The following is a 20966-nucleotide window of genomic DNA, read 5'->3' on the forward strand; positions in this document are numbered from 1 at the left end:
AAAAGGTATGTAGAATCTGTCAGTGGAATTTTTAAGTTCGTGGGGCATCAAAATCGGTTAAGTAGTTTTTGAAATATTCACAATTTTGTAAAAACTCATCAAAATGTATTGTGTTCGTGAGGTCTACGTTCGCGGCGAACAACTAGTAGAATAGATTGTATGATTTCTATGGAAAATTTAGTTGTATAATTTATTATGGTTTTACCCAAGCGAGGCCGGGACGAGCAGCTAGTTTCATAATAAAAGCCGATAGCAACATTATTTTAAAAATACATTTCTTATCAGTTCTCTTCCTCAATGAATAACTCTCAATAAGTGAACAGTTATCAACGTAAGAGATAGCTAGTAGCCAGATGACTGGAATCTTAATAGTTTTATACGATTTCCGTTCAGTCAATGAATGAACGAACTTGGATTATCGTTAAGTCCTGATACCTAATTCATTTAATCCGAGAACCTACATTCAAACACTCGTGGCAATTCGAATCAAATATTGTTCGATATTATAAGTATCGCAAGTTATAGCTATGAATAATTTTCGATGAGATGTCCAGTTTAGGTATAAAAGTGTTTGTTAACTAACTGTTAAAAATAAAAGAAAATTACTTCACATATAATGTGCCTTAACTATTATTTACAATATTGTAATATTTAATTAAATGGCACAATCAAACAGCGCAATTATAATAACTATTTGTTCGCCGCGAACTCAGACATCGCGTGCACAATATTTTTTTTATGAGTTTTTACAAAATTGTGAATATTTCAAAAACGACTTAACTGATTTTGATGCTCCCATGAACATCAAAATTCTATCAATAGATACTACAAAATCATACCAACGGTTCGAAAGTTATCGCGTTACAAACAAACAAACAAACATACATACAAAAAATGTATTTTTGCCCCAATTATTTCATCAAATCTGCTTTGAATGAAGTCAGAGTTTTACAGTTTTTAATTCTTAGGTTGCATTGGATAGTTACCGTTAGCGATTGAAAGAACAGAAAATCAGGTGTTTACTTCGTCGCCGATCAACATGGAAGTTTGCAAACACTACAATCTATGAGATAAGGTTTTACTGCGGCACGGGAATTTAATTGCGTAACGTTTTATAGATGTTAAGTGATGATTGTAAAAAATTGGTCATCAGAAGGTCTACTACGACATACATACATATGAAAAAGTGTCAAGGAACGCGTAGGGTGGACGCACGTCATTACGTCTACATCATACGCTCTATCTTCTTTTACACGACGCGTACACGATATGGCAAAAAGAGACAGCATGTGTACGTTAGTAACGTGCTACGTATTTGTATGTTTCGTGGTAGTCCTTCTGGCTAAAATTGAATAATGTTGTACATTTCTGATTCTGCGGATCTTCGATCACAAGGACAAGCAGTTTTTCAACAGTTATAATTTTGACGAGACTACCTTCAGCGCCTAGGTGACATTGCTAGGTTTATCGTTTGACGAAGTTTACCAATTAACCATTGGACCAAATGGAAAAAAATGATGGAGCCTTTTGCCCTTCAGTGGGACACCTAATGTCTCTAGATAAATCCTCCATAATTATAAAAAGGACTCACCCTATCTGTCTGTCTGAATGATCGGGATAAATTCAAAAACTACGGGACAGATTTTCGGTTTGTTTTGACAAATATATGACGACCACTATGGCGCAGTGGTAAAGTTCTTGCCACTGAACCGAGAGGGTTCGATTTTCGGTCGGGTCATGATGGAAAATGATATTTTTCTGATTGGCCCGGGTCTTGGATATTTATGTATACAAGTATTCGTTATAAAAATATATTATCGTTGAGTCGGTATCCCATAACACAAGTCTAGATCTTACTTTGGGGCTAGCTCAATCTGTGTGATTTGTCTTAATATATTTTATTTATTTATATAGTGAAGGAAAGTTTAGGTGTTTAATTTGTTACGATTTAACCCAAGCGAAGTCGGGAAGAGCCACAAGTAAATAAATAAACAGAACACCAGCGACAGCACGCCAGTTTCGCCTCATAGACTGTCAGGCGTCCGTCTTCAATCTTCACGTTTGACGAATCTGTAACAAATGTTATGCTCTCAATACAGTTAGAAGAATCGGTGCAAGTATAAAGGAAATCACAGTTTGTGTACATGTCGACCCGGTCGTCACTGACACCTGGAATTTCCGATTTTATAACGCCGGATGTAAATATCCGTTCACTGTTTATTTGCGCAACACTTTTCATAATACTGCTGCATATGAGCAGTTACGATGTTTGTCCTGACTCAGTTCGCGAAAATACCATGTTTGACTAAGACTTAATTCTTCGCACAGCTATCTCGGCAACAGGCATTATCTTCCCTTATCTAAGACAATTAGTGAGCGAGATACACGTATAGGCAAATAAAGTGCTCAAAATATATAAGGATGTTTTTAAAGTATCCAGAACAAATAACGAACGAGCTCGTGTGAAGCACTAGTGTGAAGTGTTATAAACGAACGAATTTCGCTATCAATGATTTAAAATCTGTTACAATGAAAGTGACATATTTATTTGTAATTGTAAGTATTGTATATTATGTGATTTACAAAGTTTTTTTTTTATTATTTGTGACCTATTTATTAAGTAAAGTTATTCAATCACGCATAATTTTATATTTGATTAAAAATATTTGACATACAAATATTTATATTTCTTTTTTATGTGTATATGTTTTGAAGTAAGTTTAATTATTCAATGTGCGGTGCTGACAAAATTTTTATAACATATTATTTGAGATAGGTTAAAATTTCAAAATAAAATAGATTATTTTTGTTAGAAATCAATATATATATCTACGTAACATGATATATAACAAATCTATTCATTAATAAAACTGTTAAATGTCGGTATTTAATTTATTTCAATACTTATGCAAAATCATTCATTTAACGAATCGTTATAAAAAAAGATATCAGTCAATAATTATTTATTACATTATTTTTTTTCTTTTAAGGTATGCTTCGGCATCACGTATGCGAAATATTTGCCAAACAATCCAAGTCCATCAAAGGAGTTATGGCGTCACGACACGATCGAGTCTGCCGAGTCTAGTGAGAATGAGCAGACCTTAGAAGAAGCAAGGCGAGAACAGATTACAAACTATGAGGGAAAAATTAGGGAAGTTATAAGAAAACAAGACGAGAAGCTAAACAAAGAAAAACTTGAACTAGAAGAAGAAAAGAGAGAATTACAGGAAGAAATTAAAGAAATACAATCTCAGTTAAGAAATAATAATAGCGATGATGAAGACAACAGCGAGTCATCGGAACAAGAAAAAGATCAGGAAATACGCAAACTCACTGAAAAATTACATGAGATTCAAAGAAAGTATGAAGAAAAACAGAGGAAATACCAAAGGAAATTAGAAGAAGAAAAAAGGAAACTGTATAATAAATTACAAAAAAAATTGAGGGAACTGCAACAGAAATACGAAGAACAAGAGCGCAAGAATCGCGAACAGAGAGAGAAACTGCAACGTAAACAAGAAGAAGAGAACAGAAAACTCCAGCTGAAGAAAGAAGAACAAGAACGTAAGATCCGTGAGAACATTGAGAAGGAGAATCGTAAACGAGAAGATGACAGAATCAAACAAGAACAAAAGCGATTGGAAAAGGAAAACAAAAAAGTCAATCAACCAGAAATAATTCAGACTGAGAACAGTTCGGAGTCCTCAGAGGATGACGACTTGGATGTTGAGGATATCTGGAAACAATATGTTTATGAAAAGTACGGTGTGCCAGCAAATAGCTCTAAAATAGAGAAAAAGATAGCAATTAACAGATATTTGTATGAAGAACTAGGATTGACAGCTAACAGTACAAAGAGCGACAGAAGACAAGCTGTTATAAAGCTTTTGCAAACAGAATTACAACAAACTACTCAATCTGGAAGCGGCCTTAAGAATTATCTTGCGAGTCATGTAAATGCAGCAGGTATCCAAATATTACAAGCACAACTTGATGAAGAAATCAAAAGTCTAAATAATGAGTCCCAACTATTAAACAATATTACATTCCCATGGGTAGTGGTTGCTCAGCAAAACATCGAAGAAAAAAGAACTTTACTGCAAACTGTATCTACATTTTTAGCAAATCTTTTACCAAACTGGGTTACTGGTGGTGTAGGAAGTAATGCAGGACCTGCATCTAATACTGGTACTATTAGTGGATCATCTGCAGGAGCAGCGAGTACTGGTTCTGTTTCATCTTCAAACACTGTTGCTCCAGGAACTTCATCAGTAAACCCTGACTCTGCATCTCCTGCAATCCCTGTTGCCCCCGGATCAGTAGCAAGTACAGGCTCATCAACCTCTTCAAATTCTGTTAATGACGTTGTACCTTCCATTAACGATGGTTCTACTTCTTCGATAGGCTCAAACTCCATTGGAACTCCTGGATCTACAACTGACGGAGCTTCTTCTGAAATTGATGCCTCCACTTCTGCTGCTGTTGACGGAATTACCTCTGTTGCCGTTGACGGTACTGCCTCTGTAACTGATGCCTCCACCTCTGTTGTAATTGAGGAATCTGCCCCAAGTGCTGACGCCTCTACCTCCATTACCGTCGATGGAGCGGTTCCTAGTGCTAACACCTCAACCTCTGTTACCGTAGACGGAGCACCCTCCGGAGCTGACGTTTCTGCCTCTGTAGGCACCGAAGGATCTACTACAAATGTTGATATTTCCACCACTGCTGTTGATGCATCCGTCCCTGGTGGTAGCGCTTCTACTTCCACCGCTGTTAACGGACCTACATCTGGAGCTGATGCCACGACCTCTGTTGATGGATCTGCCCCAACTGCTAGCGCCTCTAGCTCTGTCACCATTAATGATGCTGCCGCAGATGGAGCTGTATCAGGAGCTGACATTTCTCCCTCTGTTGTCACCGACGGATCTTCTGATACTGTTGATGTCTCCACCTCTGTTGCCGTTGATGGATCTACCTCAAGTGTTGACGCATCGGTTGTTGTTGACGGACCTGCCTCTAATGGTGATGCCTTAACTATTGTTACCGTAAACGAAACAGCCTCTGGAACTGATGCTTCTGCCTCTGTAAGCACAGATGGATCTTCTGGCAGTGTTAATGCCTCCACGTCTGTCATTGTTGACGGATCTACCCCTGGTGCTGATGACTCTAACTCCGTTGCCATTGAAGGAGCCGCATCTGGAGTTGAAACCTCAAACTCTGTAACAATTGACGGACCTGCCTCTGGCGCTAACGCCTCAATCTCTGTCATAGTTGACGGATCTGCCCAAAGTTCTGACGCATCTACCTCCGTTGCCATTGATGGAGCAGCATCTGATACTTCTACTTCTGTCACCGTCGAAGGCTCTGGTACTGAGAATTCTGCTTCTGTAGCTACCGGCGGATCTTCTGTTGTTGTTGACGGTCCCACTTCCATCGCCGTTGACGTTTCTGTCCCAGGTGCTGACGTGTCGGCCGTTGCTGAAGGATCTGCCGATGGCACTGAAGCCTCTACCACGATTACCGTCAACGAAGCCGCCTCTGGAGTAGATGCTTCTACCTTTGTCAACTCAAATGAAGCCACTTCCAGTGTGGACGCTTCAACCTCAGTTAACCTTGCTGGAGTTACCTCTAGTTCTGACACAACTTCTGTAGCCGCTGAAGGATCTTCAGCTACTGTTGACGCCTCCACCTCTGTCAACGAAGCCGCCTCTGGAGTAGATGCTTCTACCTATGTCAACTCAAATGGAGCCACTTCCAGTGTGGACGCTTCAACCTCAGTTAACCTTGCTGGAGTTACCTCTAGTTCTGACACAACTTCTGTAGCCGCTGACGGATCTTCTGCTACTGTTGATGCCTCCATCTCTGTCGCCATTGATGGATCTGCAACTGACATTGATGCTTCGAATACTGTAGCAGTTGATAGTGCAGCATCTAGTATTGATGCTTCGACTTCTATAACTGCTGATGGATCTACCTCTGTTTCTGACGTCTCTACTTCTGTAGCTGCTGATGGAACGGTCACTAGTGCTGATGCCTCTGTCACCGTGGATGGGACCGCCCCTACTAATGTCGCCTCTGCTGGATCAGTATCTGGTTCAGACGCCTCTGCCTCTGTAGCTGCCGATGTGTCTGCCTCAAATGCTAATGCATCCTCTGTAGCTGCTGAGGGATCCAATGATGCTGCAACTTCAAGCACTGATGCTTCAGTAAACGCACCTGCTGAAACGGCAGCCCCTAGTGTGGACGTATCAAACTCTATAGACACTGATGCTGCGGCTTCAAGTACTGATGCTCCAATTAATGCACCTGCTGAAACGGCAGCCCCTAGTATAGATGTATCAAACTCTGTAGCCACTGATGCTGCGGCTTCAAGCACTGATGCTCCAGTCAACGCACCTACTGAAACGGCACCCCCTAGTGAGGATTTATCAAACTCTGTAGCCACTGATGCTGCAGCTTCCAGCACTGATGCGCCAGTCAACGCACCTGCTGAAACAGCAGCCCCTAGTGTAGATGTATCAAACTCTGTAGCCACTGATGCTGCGGCTTCAAGCACTGATGCTCCAGTCAACGCACCTACTGAAACGGCACCCCCTAGTGAGGATTTATCCAACTCTGTAGCCACTGATGCTGCAGCTTCCAGCACTGATGCGCCAGTCAACGCACCTGCTGAAACAGCAGCCCCTAGTGTAGATGTATCAAACTCTGTAGCCACTGATGTTACAGCTTCAAGCACAGATGCTTCAGTCAACACACCTGCTGAAACGGCAGCCCCTAGTGTAGATGTATCAAACTCTGTAGCCACTGATGCTGCAGCTTCAAGCACTGATGCTTCAGTCAACGCATCTGCTGAAACGGCAGCCCCTAGTGTGGATGTTTCAAACTCTGTAACCACTGATGTTACAGCTTCAAGCACAGATGCTTCAGTCAACACACCTGCTGAAACGGCAGCCCCTAGTGTAGATGTATCAAACTCTGTAGCCACTGATGCTGTAGCTTCAAGCACTGATGCTGTAGCTTCAAGCACTGATGCTCCAGTCACCGCACCTGCTGAAACGGCAGCCCCTAGTGTAGATGTATCAAACTCTGTAGCCACTGACGCTGCAGCTTCAAGCACTGATACTTCAGTCAACGCACCTGCTGAAACGGCAGCGCCTAGTGTAGATGTATCAAACTCTGTAGCTACTGATGCTCCAGCTTCAAGTACTGATGCTCCAGTCAACGCGCCTGCTGAAACGGCAGCCCCTAGTGTGGATGTATCAAACTCTGTAGGCACTGATACTGCGGCTTCAAGCACTGATGCTTCAGTCAACGCACCTGCTGAAACGGCAGCTTCTAGCGTAGACTTAGCTACTACAGAAACTGCTATCTCAAGTACAGACGCTTCATCAATAGTAGCTGAAACGACTACGCCTAACAACGATGCTACTGTTTCAAACAATGATGCTTCGTCTGTAGCAACTGAAATTTCAGATCCTAGTACAGATGCTTCCATACCTGTAGCCACGGAAACTGCTGCCTCGAGCACTGATGCTTCGGCAGCTGTTGAAGTAATTGCCACTGATGCTTCGACCTCAATTGCTGACGCAGTTCCTAGTGAATCTTCTGTGTCCACTTTAACGGCAGACAGTGCTATTAGTAGTACGGTAGTCGGTGAAGTATCTGAGTCTATTGTAGATACGTCTGCATCAAGCACAGAAGCCGCAGTTGTAATTGCGTCAACAAATGCTCCCGTTGATGTTTCACCAACCGATGGAGTTGTCACAGAAAATTTTGCAACAGAAGTTACACCAAATACGACTACAACATCTTTGATTAGTTCAACAGAAGCCGCCACTGTTATAGTTGAATCAAGCACTGATAGTGTTTCAGCAGTAACAATCGTACCCGTCCCAGTTCAGTCAATAAATGTGAATAATGTTGCCGTCCCATTGGAAGAAGGAGCAACCATAGTTGATATAACCACGCAATAATAAAATAGTATTATTATTGTTATAGATTATATGATTTTGTTGATTATTATTTTATGTAAATTGTATGTAAATAAACAGAGCATTTTACATGGGATTTTTTACTTTATCGATTTAGATGATCTCTCTAAGCATTACCCGAATTTATTTTTAACAAATATGTACAATATATATCAAATATCTTGTATAAAATATACAAAAAAGGATTGAAGTAATCAAATGAAAAAATAATTGATTAATCTACCACTTCAGATTCAAACTATCACACCAGTTTTCAACAGCAATTAATGCTCAAACTTTGCCCAAAACATTTTGACGTTACACGTTTACAGAACACATTTCACCCAACAATTTCATGCATCCCTCAGGACTACCTTTCATAGTACAATTTCCCGTCAATTCGACAATATATTCGCTGCATTTCCAACCTTATTCACAAATCAATAACACCTATTATCGCGTCAACTATATAATACGGAAGCTGAGTTAATTTCCGATGCACATAATAATAAATAGCTTCAGTAACAAAGAGCCTGTTTAAAATACAATGTGATTAAAATGAAGTGTTAACGTTTCGTATAAAAATAGAGTCGGGAGTTTATAGCATTTTAAATTTGCTTGATAATTGAATTCCAGTCTACCAGTTTAATAAGAAGTGATGGTTGCTCAGTTAAAAACATATACACGAATGAACTTCATTATCATAATTCAACGGGCGAAAGGCAATTTCGCTCTGTAAAATTTGATAGATAGGTTTAGTAGAAGTAAAAGTTAAAAGTTTTCTATTTAATTTGTATTGACCGCCTCCGTATTCCGATCTCAAGTATGTAAATTGTGATCTGTAGATATAATAAGTGAAATTTTGTACTTTTAACATGCAGTTTGACAATTATGTTATAAGAAAACAAACCGATCATGTGAGCGTTTTAGGAATTCTGTGGTCAAAGTGTGGGTTTGCATTTCACTTCTCACTATCGAATCGATTCGAAGTGAGACGCAGCGAACCAATCACATTGCGGTGTGGTTGTCGTTGCTTCACAATGGCGGACTGTGATTGGTTCGCTGCGTCTTGATCGCCCTCTGAAGTTAGAGATGGATTGAGTTACTTGTAGCATTGGCACTCACCTGATTAGTTGGTTTTAAGGCCGGTATTGACTTTTATCTCATATATGGACACCCAGCGTGTCAGACAGCTAGGGTTGCTTCGCTCAAGACAAACTAGAATAAAATAAATCATTGTAAAGTGTCAAAACAAAATCACAAAATCAAAATTAGGTCTCTTTTTGGGAACAAACTGGGAAAATACAAAGCATTAACCATCCGTGAACGCTTGTTTGTATTTTGGCAGCTCAGGCTAGCTCTGCTCGTCATGTTTGATAATATAACGCTTGATAATATACGAGATCTTAGCGTAAGTTGCGCCAGGCAACTTTGAAATTATAATTTACAAACTGCGCCCCGAGGCTTCACTGCTGTCGAAATTCCCGGATAAAAAGTACCCTATATGTTACTCCAGATTATAGTCTACCCGTGTACCAAAGTTCATAATAATCTGTCTAGTAGATTTTGCGTGAAAGAGTAACAAACATAAACTTTCGCATTCATAATGTCAGTAGAAATTCGTGAACATTTGACGTGGCGTACTTTGCGTTTTTCTATTAATGTAACCCACTCCTAAGGTACAAGTCTATTTTTCATAAAATGCCTAAGGTATAATAAATATGAACTAACTTACAATATAAATCCTACATCATAATCGCTAACCTGTATGACAAGTATCGCGGCGATTTGGCACGTGCAGTTGAGTGCCGCTCAACAATAATCATGATTGGACCGCATTCAAAAGCGTGGACTGTATTGTACATAGACTAGTAAATATTACAGACCTTTTAGATAAGCTATTAATTTTGAAGATTTATTTGAAGAACACAATATTAGGTAACTTACGTTGATAATTTCTCATACCCAATGTTAAATTCAATTTTAATTTTTTGATACGAGCTCAACTTACATAATACAAAAATGACATTTGTCTATTCGGACCGCTCCAGTCCCATTGAACTCATTCAGACCCTCCTCGGTCTATCGGGGCTACCACAGCCCGAATATCTCACGGGTCCATTCGCCCAATGACAAAGACACACAAACCATATTCACATAACGTTTATCGTTAGTTCCAGAGATTGCCCCATACAAAATTAACTTTTCAGTGTTATTAATAGTATAGTGTAGTGATTAATACCAGTTGCTGCCCGCAACAGTGTTTGCATAACCTCATCTCATTAACTACTATTTATTCAAAATTTCATACAAGTTTTTCCGTCAAAGCTTGACAGACAGAATTTTTAACATTTATAATACTGAATATGAATAGTAGTTGTAGTTTTAGAGACTTTTACACTATTTTCTGACATAAGTAATATCCTGATAAATATCTTATTGTAATCTGATAGATAAACCAACATCTAAATAAGTTTGTCTGATATGATTAGTCAGTTAGCCATATCCAACACTGGTGAAACATAATTTTTATCGCTGTCTATATGAAATGTTACATTTATGCTATCTGATACTTCATCAGCAAGCGATAAAACAGCCTCTCCAAGTAGTTATTCAATTAAGTTGACAATAAGTTAAGTTGACAATAGGATCATGACATTTTGCGCACATTTAGATACAAAATGCCATAATCCTATCAGGTTGGCGAACATTTCTGCTCTGTTTAGAAGTCTATGGTGCAATAATAATCGACGAAATATTCCATGTTCGACATTTAATATGAGATTGTGTGCGTAGGCGGATTGGTAATTGAGCGAAAATAGTCCAATTACCTTTACATTATTACAGATCAGTGTTACGTGTAACAATATAAATTAACCCGCTATTTCCCGTGGCTTCGCCGTAAATTTCCTACGGAAACAGTTATTTTTCCAGGATGAAAAGTACCCTGTGCCCTTATCCATACTTCAAACTATATGTGTGCAGAATTTCAAAAAGATTGGTTAAGTAAATAGAGCATAAAGACTGATAACAAACTTACTTTCCCATTTTAAATATTAGGATTTCCTAATCCGATGTATTATCCTTAATACACTATTGATACCGGTAAATGTTTTTAATTTTCATTAATTTTTAGAAAAATCTTCGCGACCCATCCATGCAGGTAAACTGGAAGACGGCCGACCTGATGGTAAATGGTCACCGCAGCCGATGGGCGCCATTGCCATCTTTGGCCTACTGGCCTATTATGTCGTCTTTACACAGTTCGACAGTTTGGAATCCTGCATACATTGCCGATTGTTCATTGCGGTAAATAACAGTTCTGATACAAACTTAACGCAATATTCATTCATTCGTATAGGCATCTGTTTGAATTGGACGATTTGCAGCCAGCCAGCATCGGAACACAACAACGCAAGCACAGTTGTTTGGCGGCAGAAATAAATGATATTAAAATGGCCCATGTAGACGTAACTCTGATAAAAATCTCGTAATATTTATATGTATTTGACAACAAATCCTTCACAACATGGCTGCTCAGTGGTAACCATAGCCGTAACTCCAAAAACACATGTAACATAAAACAGAATCGACTACCATCGCGTGCCTACAACCATTACGGTGCCATGCTGCGGTGCGTTTAACTTGTGATGATGGATATGAGGAGATGTGACGTTTTATATACAATAACCGCACAAATAATTGACGTGTGGTTCGTAGAATACCTAGAATACAACCATAGACACTTGGTTATCGTAGGAGGCGAATAAGGGGTTGACTATAGGCCGTGGGTCGTCGACTGTGATTTAGCAACCTAAATCACAGTGGAATCTTCAAAATTTTAAGCTTAATGCCTTGAACTCGACTGCTTCACAGCCCCAAAAGCAGCCGAGAACATCTGGATGAGAGAGAGATTTACTTTAAATTTGTTTGTTAATATTTGATCAATCTTTTATCTATAGACATCATGCCATACTCCATTAAATACACCCTGTTTTAGATGGCACGACAGGTCACCATGTTAATTCGTATCCCAACTAATATTATAAATGCGGAAGTATGTTTGTTTGTTACCACTTCACGCATTATCTACTGGACCGATTATTATGAAAATTGATACACGGGCAGAAAATAACCTGGAATAACACAAAGAGTACTTTCTATCCCGAAATTCCCACGGGAGCGAAGTCCCGGGGCGCGGCTAGTTTGAAATAAACAGAACCATTACAATACTCGTACTATGGAGTACTCGTCCTCATACTATTTCGATGATAAATTAATTCCTTTCGTCAGATACCTTTTTTATATTTTCAAATGGGCAAACAGGATAGAGGCGCACCTGAGAGCAAGTGGTCACCGCAGCCTACTAGACGCCTGAATCTCCAGGGGTGCCCCACGTGCGTTGCCGACTTCGTGGTCTCGGATCTTTTGCCACAGGATGTACACAAGAAATAAACCAACATGTACCAAAGTTTACCTATAGTACCATAATAATATTACACTAACAAAAATTGTAATAAAAAAAAAGATCTTTTCGCACATTCGATTAATCGATATATTTCACATCGACATCGATAAATAAACAAATAGATCAATGGATTTACGAAATATATAAAGTAAAAATGGTTCCCAAAAAACTGTTCTAGTAGCGAATTTGTAGCTAATTAATGTAAAGACATTATTTTTATGATATAAAATATTTTTTTTGTATCTTTCTTTTCGATTTTTCTGAGATGCTCAATATTATAGATTTAATATCGGTTATTATTATCACATAAAAAAAACATTAATCTATCTCACTTGTGTCTTTTTCTCATCGTCTCGGTTTCATTATCAACGTGACGCCCCAAAGCCCTAAGTGAACGTGAGAAATAATCCAATTTTTTTTTTTTGCTTTATTTCAAGACGTTACATATGTAAACTGTTCTTCCAAATTTAAAATTTTATCGAAATGCTTCTAACGTAATTGACAAAAATATTTTTGAATTTTAAAATTAGTATGATAACACTCTGAAGAATCCTTGTACATGCAGGTCAAAACTGGGATTTAACGCAAACTGAGCCCACTACAAACACGATGTCTAGCAAAATGTTACTATGTTTCGCATAGATGTCATTAGAAATAGATGAAATAAATTTATTTGATGTTATTATAGTCTTGAACTTCAAACATTCATCATGAGAATTTTTATATTATAGATGTATAAAGATTAGTTCATAAAGTACGATACGATTGGATAGGTTTTAACGACTGCAATTACAGCTGGGGCCAATTGTCCTTCATCTTGAACAACCATCTAATAAAACCTTTATTTTAAGGTCATACTTATCCTTTACCTTGAACAACCATCTAGTAGAACCTTTATTTTAAGGTCATACTTGTCCTTTACCTTAAACAACCATCTAGTAGAACCTTTATTTTAAGGTCATACTTGTCCTTTACCTTAAACAACCATATAGTAGAACCTTTATTTTAAGGTCATACTTGTCCTTTACCTTAAACAACCATCTAGTAGAACCTTTATTTTAAGGTCATACTTGTCCTTTACCTTAAACAACCATCTAGTAGAACCTTCATTTTAAGGTCTTACTTGTCCTTAATCTTGAACTACCATCTAGTAGAACCTTCATTTTAAGGTCTTACTTGTCCTTGATCTTGAACTACCATCTAGTAGAACCTTCATTTTAAGGTCTTACTTGTCCTTAATCTTGAACTACCATCTAGTAGAACCTTCATTTTAAGGTTTTACTTGTCCTTGATCTTGAACTACCATCTAGTAGAACCTTCATTTTAAGGTCTTACTTGTCCTTGATCTTGAACTACCATCTAGTAGAACCTTCATTTTAAGGTCTTACTTGTCCTTGATCTTGAACTACCGTCTAGTAGAACCTTCATTTTAAGTTCTTACTTGTCCTTGATCTTGAACTACCGTCTAGTAGAACCTTCATTTTAAGGTCTTACTTGTCCTTGATCTTGAACTACCGTCTAGTAGAACCTTCATTTTAAGGTCTTACTTGTCCTTGATCTTGAACTACCATCTAGTAGAACCTTTATTTTAAGGTCATACTTGTTCCTCATCTTGAACAACCAAACCATCTAGTTTTAATTAAGGACAACGTATGACCTTAAAATAAAGGTTCTACATCTTTATTTTAAGGTCTTACTTGTCCTTGATTTTGAACAACCATCTAGTAGAAACTTCATAGACGACGCTATTTGTCGTCTATTTCGTATTACGTCTAGAATATTCCACACCGCAGTGTAATGCAGCGGCCGACGATGTCGTTTGTCATTCATTTAGCCTGTGTGCGGTTACAGTGCTGGTACCTTGCTTCGAGGCAAATGTATGAGCCAACATTTGAGTTGATCAAATGTTGACAATACTACCAATGTTGGTAATGCTTTATATTAGTTTTGCCGAACTATCGATAGTTTTACGATCGATAGTTTCTATCGAAAAAAGCCGTACTTTCGATAGGCCTATCGATAGTATCGATAGCTATTTTGGAACAATACTATTGACAAAGAGTAACTCCGAAATCGCTGCTCTATACAAAATTAAATACATTTGGAAAATGTATGTATCAGCTGATTTTTTTTTCGCGATTTTAAGGTGTGCTTCCATACGAAAAGTTGTTCAGTATCATCGACTGAGAGTATGTAGATAATAATCCTAATGAAAGCATTCTGTATAATAGAGCAAAATGGGTTGATAAATAATATTATTATCTTAAACATAAAAGCGCTTCTTACAGCTTATCATGGTTTAGTGGAATCAATACTTAGATATGGAATAATTTTTTGGGGCAATTCGACGGATAAGGATATAGCTTTTAAAATGCAAAAACGCTGTATTCGCGCAATGTTTAGACTCCAAAGCACTGATAGTTGTTAGTCGTTTTTTGAAGAACACAAAATTCTTACACTTCCGTCACTTTACCTACTTGAGGTAGCAACATTTGTGAAAACCAATGCTCATGTATTGAGGAATCATCGAGATATCTATCGAATATGCATGCACCCATCAAAAACTGCTTTACTCGGTAACAGCATAGTACATATGGCACCGAAAATTTACAACAAAATTCCAAATCAATATCAAAGCTTAAATTTAAATCTATTTAAAAAGCACGTCAAGTCTTTATTAACTGATAAATGTTATTATACTTTAAATGATTTCTTTAATGATAGACTCAGATAGAATTTAGTGCTAGTATACATTATAATTCTTTTTTTGTTATTTGTAGTGGATAGCATGCTCCTCTTTATTTATTTATATTTGCATACCTATATTCGGTAAAACGTGTAGGTTTAATTCATTTTGACATCAATTTGTATATTTGTACTCATGTTTTTGGCAAATAAATGTTTTTTTTCTTTCTCGTATTAACCATAAAACTATGTTTGTTTTCATGTGATAACTATGTCTATGTTAGACGTGGGACGGTATCTCTGATGTTGTCGCATGTTGTTTTCAATAACAACGAATATAACAACATAACATAAACACATTATCATCATTGATCGTTGTTTTTCTTATGATACACTAGTAGTAGTTTGTAGCTTGTGAGAAATAACTTTAAATATAAAAATTGACGAAAAAAAGTGTCTGTAAAGGTCTAATTTCCTGAATAAATTATTTTAATTTGAATTTGGTACTTGGTATAATAAAATGTGTAGTTAGTTCAGTTGGACGGACAAGAACATGACATTACCGTCTTAAACAGCAGATTTTCTTTCAAGAAAAGAGTTCATGCTCGTCTTTTGCACTCCTTTTCCTCCTGATTTTCTCTTTTCTGTTTAGCTTTTATCTGTATTTCTTGGACATATTTTTTTATTATTTTGGTTTGTATGCATTTATATATTGATATATATGTAGTCTTACGTATATATGCTTTGCTATTTATATTTTTATTTTATATATGTAGTTATTATTGTATGTATTTCAGTATGTGGTAGTATTTGCGTTTAAGTTACTTTTTTGCGCCGCACAACTTTTCTCTGTATCTCCTAATGGTTAGCCGGGAGATAATGCTTATTTGCTTGGAACAATAAAGTTTTATAAATAAATAAATAAATAAATAAATAAAACATGTTTTTGCGTTTTCCGGGATGAAATGTCTATAAGATGTTAACTCGAGATTCCGAGGTATTTTTGATTCAATATTAGTTTTTCAATTATCCTACGGGAACCTGGCCATTTACCGGGATGAAATGTATCTAAGATGTTAGCCCGGTATATATGGTACTTACATAACAAATCTCAAGCAAAAAGGTCCAGTAGATTTCGAGTGATGCGCGTTCAGAGAGACAAAAATTTCCAAAACTATATTTTCGACATCTGTATCAGTAACAAAGTATATTCCATGAAGAATTTTAAAAAAATATCCAATGTACAAATTTGACCTTTCTTAAATTTTATAATATGTATTGATAATGATATTATATTGATGATTTGATGACTCGAAATTAGATAAAGGTTACCGCGGTGCTATTAATGGAGTGGTTTGCCATTGCCTTCTCCATTTTACACACAAGTGTGCAACTAGTGTGCAAAGTCCCTCACAATGTTTTCACACAGGAAGCAAGTAGTTGTCTAGGAAAATAACTAATATACATGATTCAGATTGCTATACAAACTCATGTGGCACGAGTAGAATTCGAACCTGGGACCTTTCGATCCACAGGCGCATTAACCATTACAGCACCACCGCTTCAAAATATTACCAAGAAAAAAAAATTAAACATGTCAATCACATTATATTAGTGTGGTTATTATTATATAGACAGATGCTTATTGAAATATTCAACCATTAAAAACATGACGCTCCCTTTTTGATCAGCCGCATAAAATTGCCAGCCCAATCACACACAGTGTTCAATACGGGTTGCTTGGTGGCGCCATAAGAAAAGATAAAAAACACAATTCCCCTGAATGTATACGCTTTGTGAGCAACAACTGTTTCACATTCCAAATTATATATGTACTACGGTGAAAACCAAACCATGGCGCGTTTGAATTTCTAATATCGCCATCTATGATTCGAACGAAGAATTACAACAAAATAAAAACATATTTTTGCAAAATAACAATGAGGATTTTCAACACACAATTTTATTCAAATACCACAATAAACATTGCAACACGTTCCTAGTTTATTTGTTTTCAAATAAAGTTGAAAATATCTTGCTCACAATATATCTTAAACGTGTAGCTCCGATATTATCGGATCACTCAGATAAAAGTTGGATGCGCTTCACTTTATTTTTATGCCCATTGGAAGGATTGAACCATAGATTTATAAAGCTAGATACCACATGCGATCATTTTCTTATATTTGTATGAAAATGCATATAATTTATTAAATTTTTAATGGCATGTAGTTTGGTAAGTAGTATAAAATATATTATTTACAAGTGTTTCATTATTTTTTATTTAAACTAATAGTGCGTAGTATTACGCTATATAATGTAAACACTTTCTATTATAAGATAGAAACAACATCAAAAAGATACCAAATTGGGCAATTAATCAAATTCTAAATATCTTGTGTAATCACATTTTCATCAATTATTTTTACTTTATAGTGATAATTAATTAATTATTACACGCGAGAATTGATTTTATTTGAAAGTTTTATAATTCTCCTAGACCGTTAACTTTCACATGCGCAGAAAAGCGTAAAGTACGCCATTATGTCTAAATTTTGTTTGACTCACTCAAAAATATTATAAATTTTTCGTAATATGAAAAATGTATAATATTTTGTGAAGATGTAGTTTTCTTCTTAGTTTCTAGTGCGATATAAATCTATGGACTGAACAATCTAAATATGAATTTGTCTGGCAACGTCTGTCACTGATGCAGCAGTAAAAATAATCTGTGCTTATTTTGAAATCAGCATGAATATTTTTTTTTTTTTTGCAATATTTTATAGGGGCTGGAATTTCAGATCCGATACTAGGATACGTTGGAAACATACGATATGATACCACATTGGAAACTTAAATTTAAACAATAAAAAAATGAACGATTTCTTGAAACCCCACCAACGCTGCTGTGATGCCTCTGTTAATTGCAGTTGTTTCTGGACAGCGGTAATCACTTACCATCAGGTCGTTTGCCGTTCTGTTCCATGAAGCAGAAAAAGTTATATAAAACATATGTTTATTTCGTCTTTAGTCATACTGAATCTTCAATATCGTGATAAAAGATCGCGTGGAAAGAAATGTGCTGCAAAAGTCACGTTTTTCTCCAAAAAGAATCCTTTTTAGTGATAAATTGAACTACAGATGTATACAAAAGGGACTATTCCCTTTTGCATACATCTGTAGTTCAAGTAATTTCTACTAGTGTAATAACACCCTGAAAGTGTGTAGGGTGGCGAATAAAATCTTAAAATAAGCTATTTTAATTTTTGATGTCGACAATCAAAGGCTGGCACTCCTCACCTCGCGTTTACTATATAAGACAGAATGTGTGCCAGGTTACATTTGAGGCTGTGACCCCTTTTTTTTAACGTGTCTACTCGGCGAATCACATTTGTGAAAACCAATAAGACGCTACCATACACCAGTGGCTGTACTGCTGTGACCGTTCACACTCCAGGATCGGCTTGTAAAATAAACTTTAAAATTGTTGAAGATTCGCTTTCTTTCATTGTGTTTTCACGATCAATTTGCAAGGCGTTTCACCCTCTTTGTGAGTGTTGTTGTTGATCAATAACTAATGTTTCTCCGTTAGGATGACTTGCATCAGTCAACTTTGGCGTTGACTTTAACCTGAGCGCCGCTGATACTTTGCGTTTGTCTGCGCAGATTAATAACTTCATGACTGGTGCAACACACTTAGTCAAATAATCATTTAGTAAATTTATAATGATCAGTAGATTATATTTAGATTTAATCAAGCTGAATCCATGTTGATTCACTAGTTTACTTGTAAATGATTTAATCAGTGTAAACTGACATTCGAGGTATGTCACAGAGTATGCAATATTGGCGCGAATTATATAACAATTATGGTTACTATCGACAGATAATTGTGGTTTAAATTAATAAATAACTATTGATAACTACAGTCATTATTGTATTATCAGAGTAATGTCCAGCTTTATAGTAACAGCTATTATACAAACAGCTTTTTTCCCCCAAATCTGATAACATACTGTATTATTTATAAAAAAATTAAAGCATACTTTAAACAATTATGGGAACTAACAAACAACACAAAAATAATCTTTCGTATGGAGACAACGTGCTACAGTCAACAGTACATCAAATTACCCTGCATGAAGCTCTAATAGCGCGGTAATAGAGGCGAGATTTCAATGAGTTTGTGTAGATAGATTGATGTGTTGTTTACTGTACTGGATTTTAAACTAAAGTACGTTTTTTCGCAAAACAAATTTTCTCGACATTTCATATACATCTCATCTACCTCTATACAAAATGGTGGACGCTACTAAAACCTCTATTAGGCTGAAATTGGATCAAACATAGTGTATAATAAAGTGCCTGATGCGGCACCCTTTGTTGTAATTAGCCGTCCTAATTGGATGTCACCCTTATACATTGTCAACGATATATGGGAATTTTGAAGGCATCAATGTGAATATTCAATTACGGCTTCGTATATATTTTTATCGACAATCGATTTAGATATTATTGAAGTGAGAAATTCTTTAGCGGCGCGGCGTTGTGCACCTTTTGTGATTGGTAAGAAAATGTTAAACTCGCGTCGGGACACGTGACCAAATCGAAAATTCGTAAGACTTAAAACTAAAAAAATATTCAAGTTTTCAACTTCTGCCCGCACTCCCGGAATGCAACCCGTTTTTTTATTATTTTTGTTTTTCTCGATCTCTTATATGAGATTACGGGTGTGGTAACCAAGTGCTAACATAATTACAATTTCGACGCAACGTAATACTGTTAAAATGGAGCAGTGGTCGTTCCGAAAAGCGAGTAGTTTGTAGCTTGTGAGAGATTACTATTTAATATAAAAATTGACGTGAAAAAGTGCCTGTGAAGGTGTAATTTCGGAATAAATGAATGAATGAATATCCCACAGATTGGAAAACTACAATATTTTGCGGTTATTGCAAAAGCGATCTATATTCAACCCATTTTTAACCGAATTCTGACAAAATTTATTTCATTCAAACTTTTAAAAATACAAATACAAATACAAAAATGCCGTTTTATAAATAAAAATAATCTTCCAACGCGCCACAGGGAGGCAACGTGCCCAGTATACTGGCAGCGTTGCCCCGTTGTATCGCGAGACTTACACGCTGAGCAAAAAAGCTGCCAGCCCTCGAGTCTCCTTTTGCCTCCACGAGGCGCGTCGTTATTTCTCTTTAAAATAGCCTTACTGCTTAAACCCATTATCTATACATATCAACATCAGCACCACATCACCCTACCCAAAATCGTCTTAAAATCGCCCAAGGTAAACGTTGCGTAGTTCCATGTACAGTCAACAGCACATCAAGTTATCCTGCATGGACCTCTAATGGTGCGGCATAGCGCCCAGTTTGACACTGAGAAAATCGTATTATATCATCCAGTAGTTTTTACATTTTGCACGTAAAAACAGGCCACTTACTACTTATATGTATAGAAAATATATACATAGATAGATAGATATAGATGCTTTATTTGAAAAGGTTTCTATAGAACTAATTGCAGGAAATTAGCGCATCGCCAAATTTCCTTGCAGGCTGTGTAATGTGTATCCGTAATTCCGTATCGTACAACATATCCTTTTCAAATATAGCTGGAGCCTACATTTTGTTTATTTAGGATCGTTTACACGATGCGACCTTTTATCATCATATCCTATGGTGTATCGTATTGGCAATAGATAAGCAACAGTAACGGTTGAAATGTCAGAGCCGAATCGTGACAATTTTTAGGTTTAGTTTTCAATCCGACCTTGGGCTACCGGCGTCACAACCGGTGTTAGTGCTAATTAGCATTTCACTTCT

General features: G+C 36.9%; 1 protein-coding gene across 1 annotated transcript; it reads left to right on the plus strand.

The window, feature by feature from the left end:
* Positions 1-2399: 2399 nt before the first annotated feature.
* Positions 2400-8063, plus strand: LOC128669787 (serine-rich adhesin for platelets-like). Its single transcript, XM_053744900.1, has 2 exons — positions 2400-2556; positions 2991-8063. The coding sequence occupies exons 1-2, from the start codon at positions 2530-2532 to the stop codon at positions 7974-7976; spliced, it is 5013 nt and encodes a 1670-aa protein (XP_053600875.1). The 5' UTR covers positions 2400-2529; the 3' UTR covers positions 7977-8063.
* Positions 8064-20966: the final 12903 nt, after the last annotated feature.

The sequence above is a fragment of the Plodia interpunctella genome, chromosome 5 (assembly GCF_027563975.2).
Source record: "Plodia interpunctella isolate USDA-ARS_2022_Savannah chromosome 5, ilPloInte3.2, whole genome shotgun sequence".
Lineage (NCBI taxonomy): Eukaryota > Metazoa > Arthropoda > Insecta > Lepidoptera > Pyralidae > Plodia > Plodia interpunctella.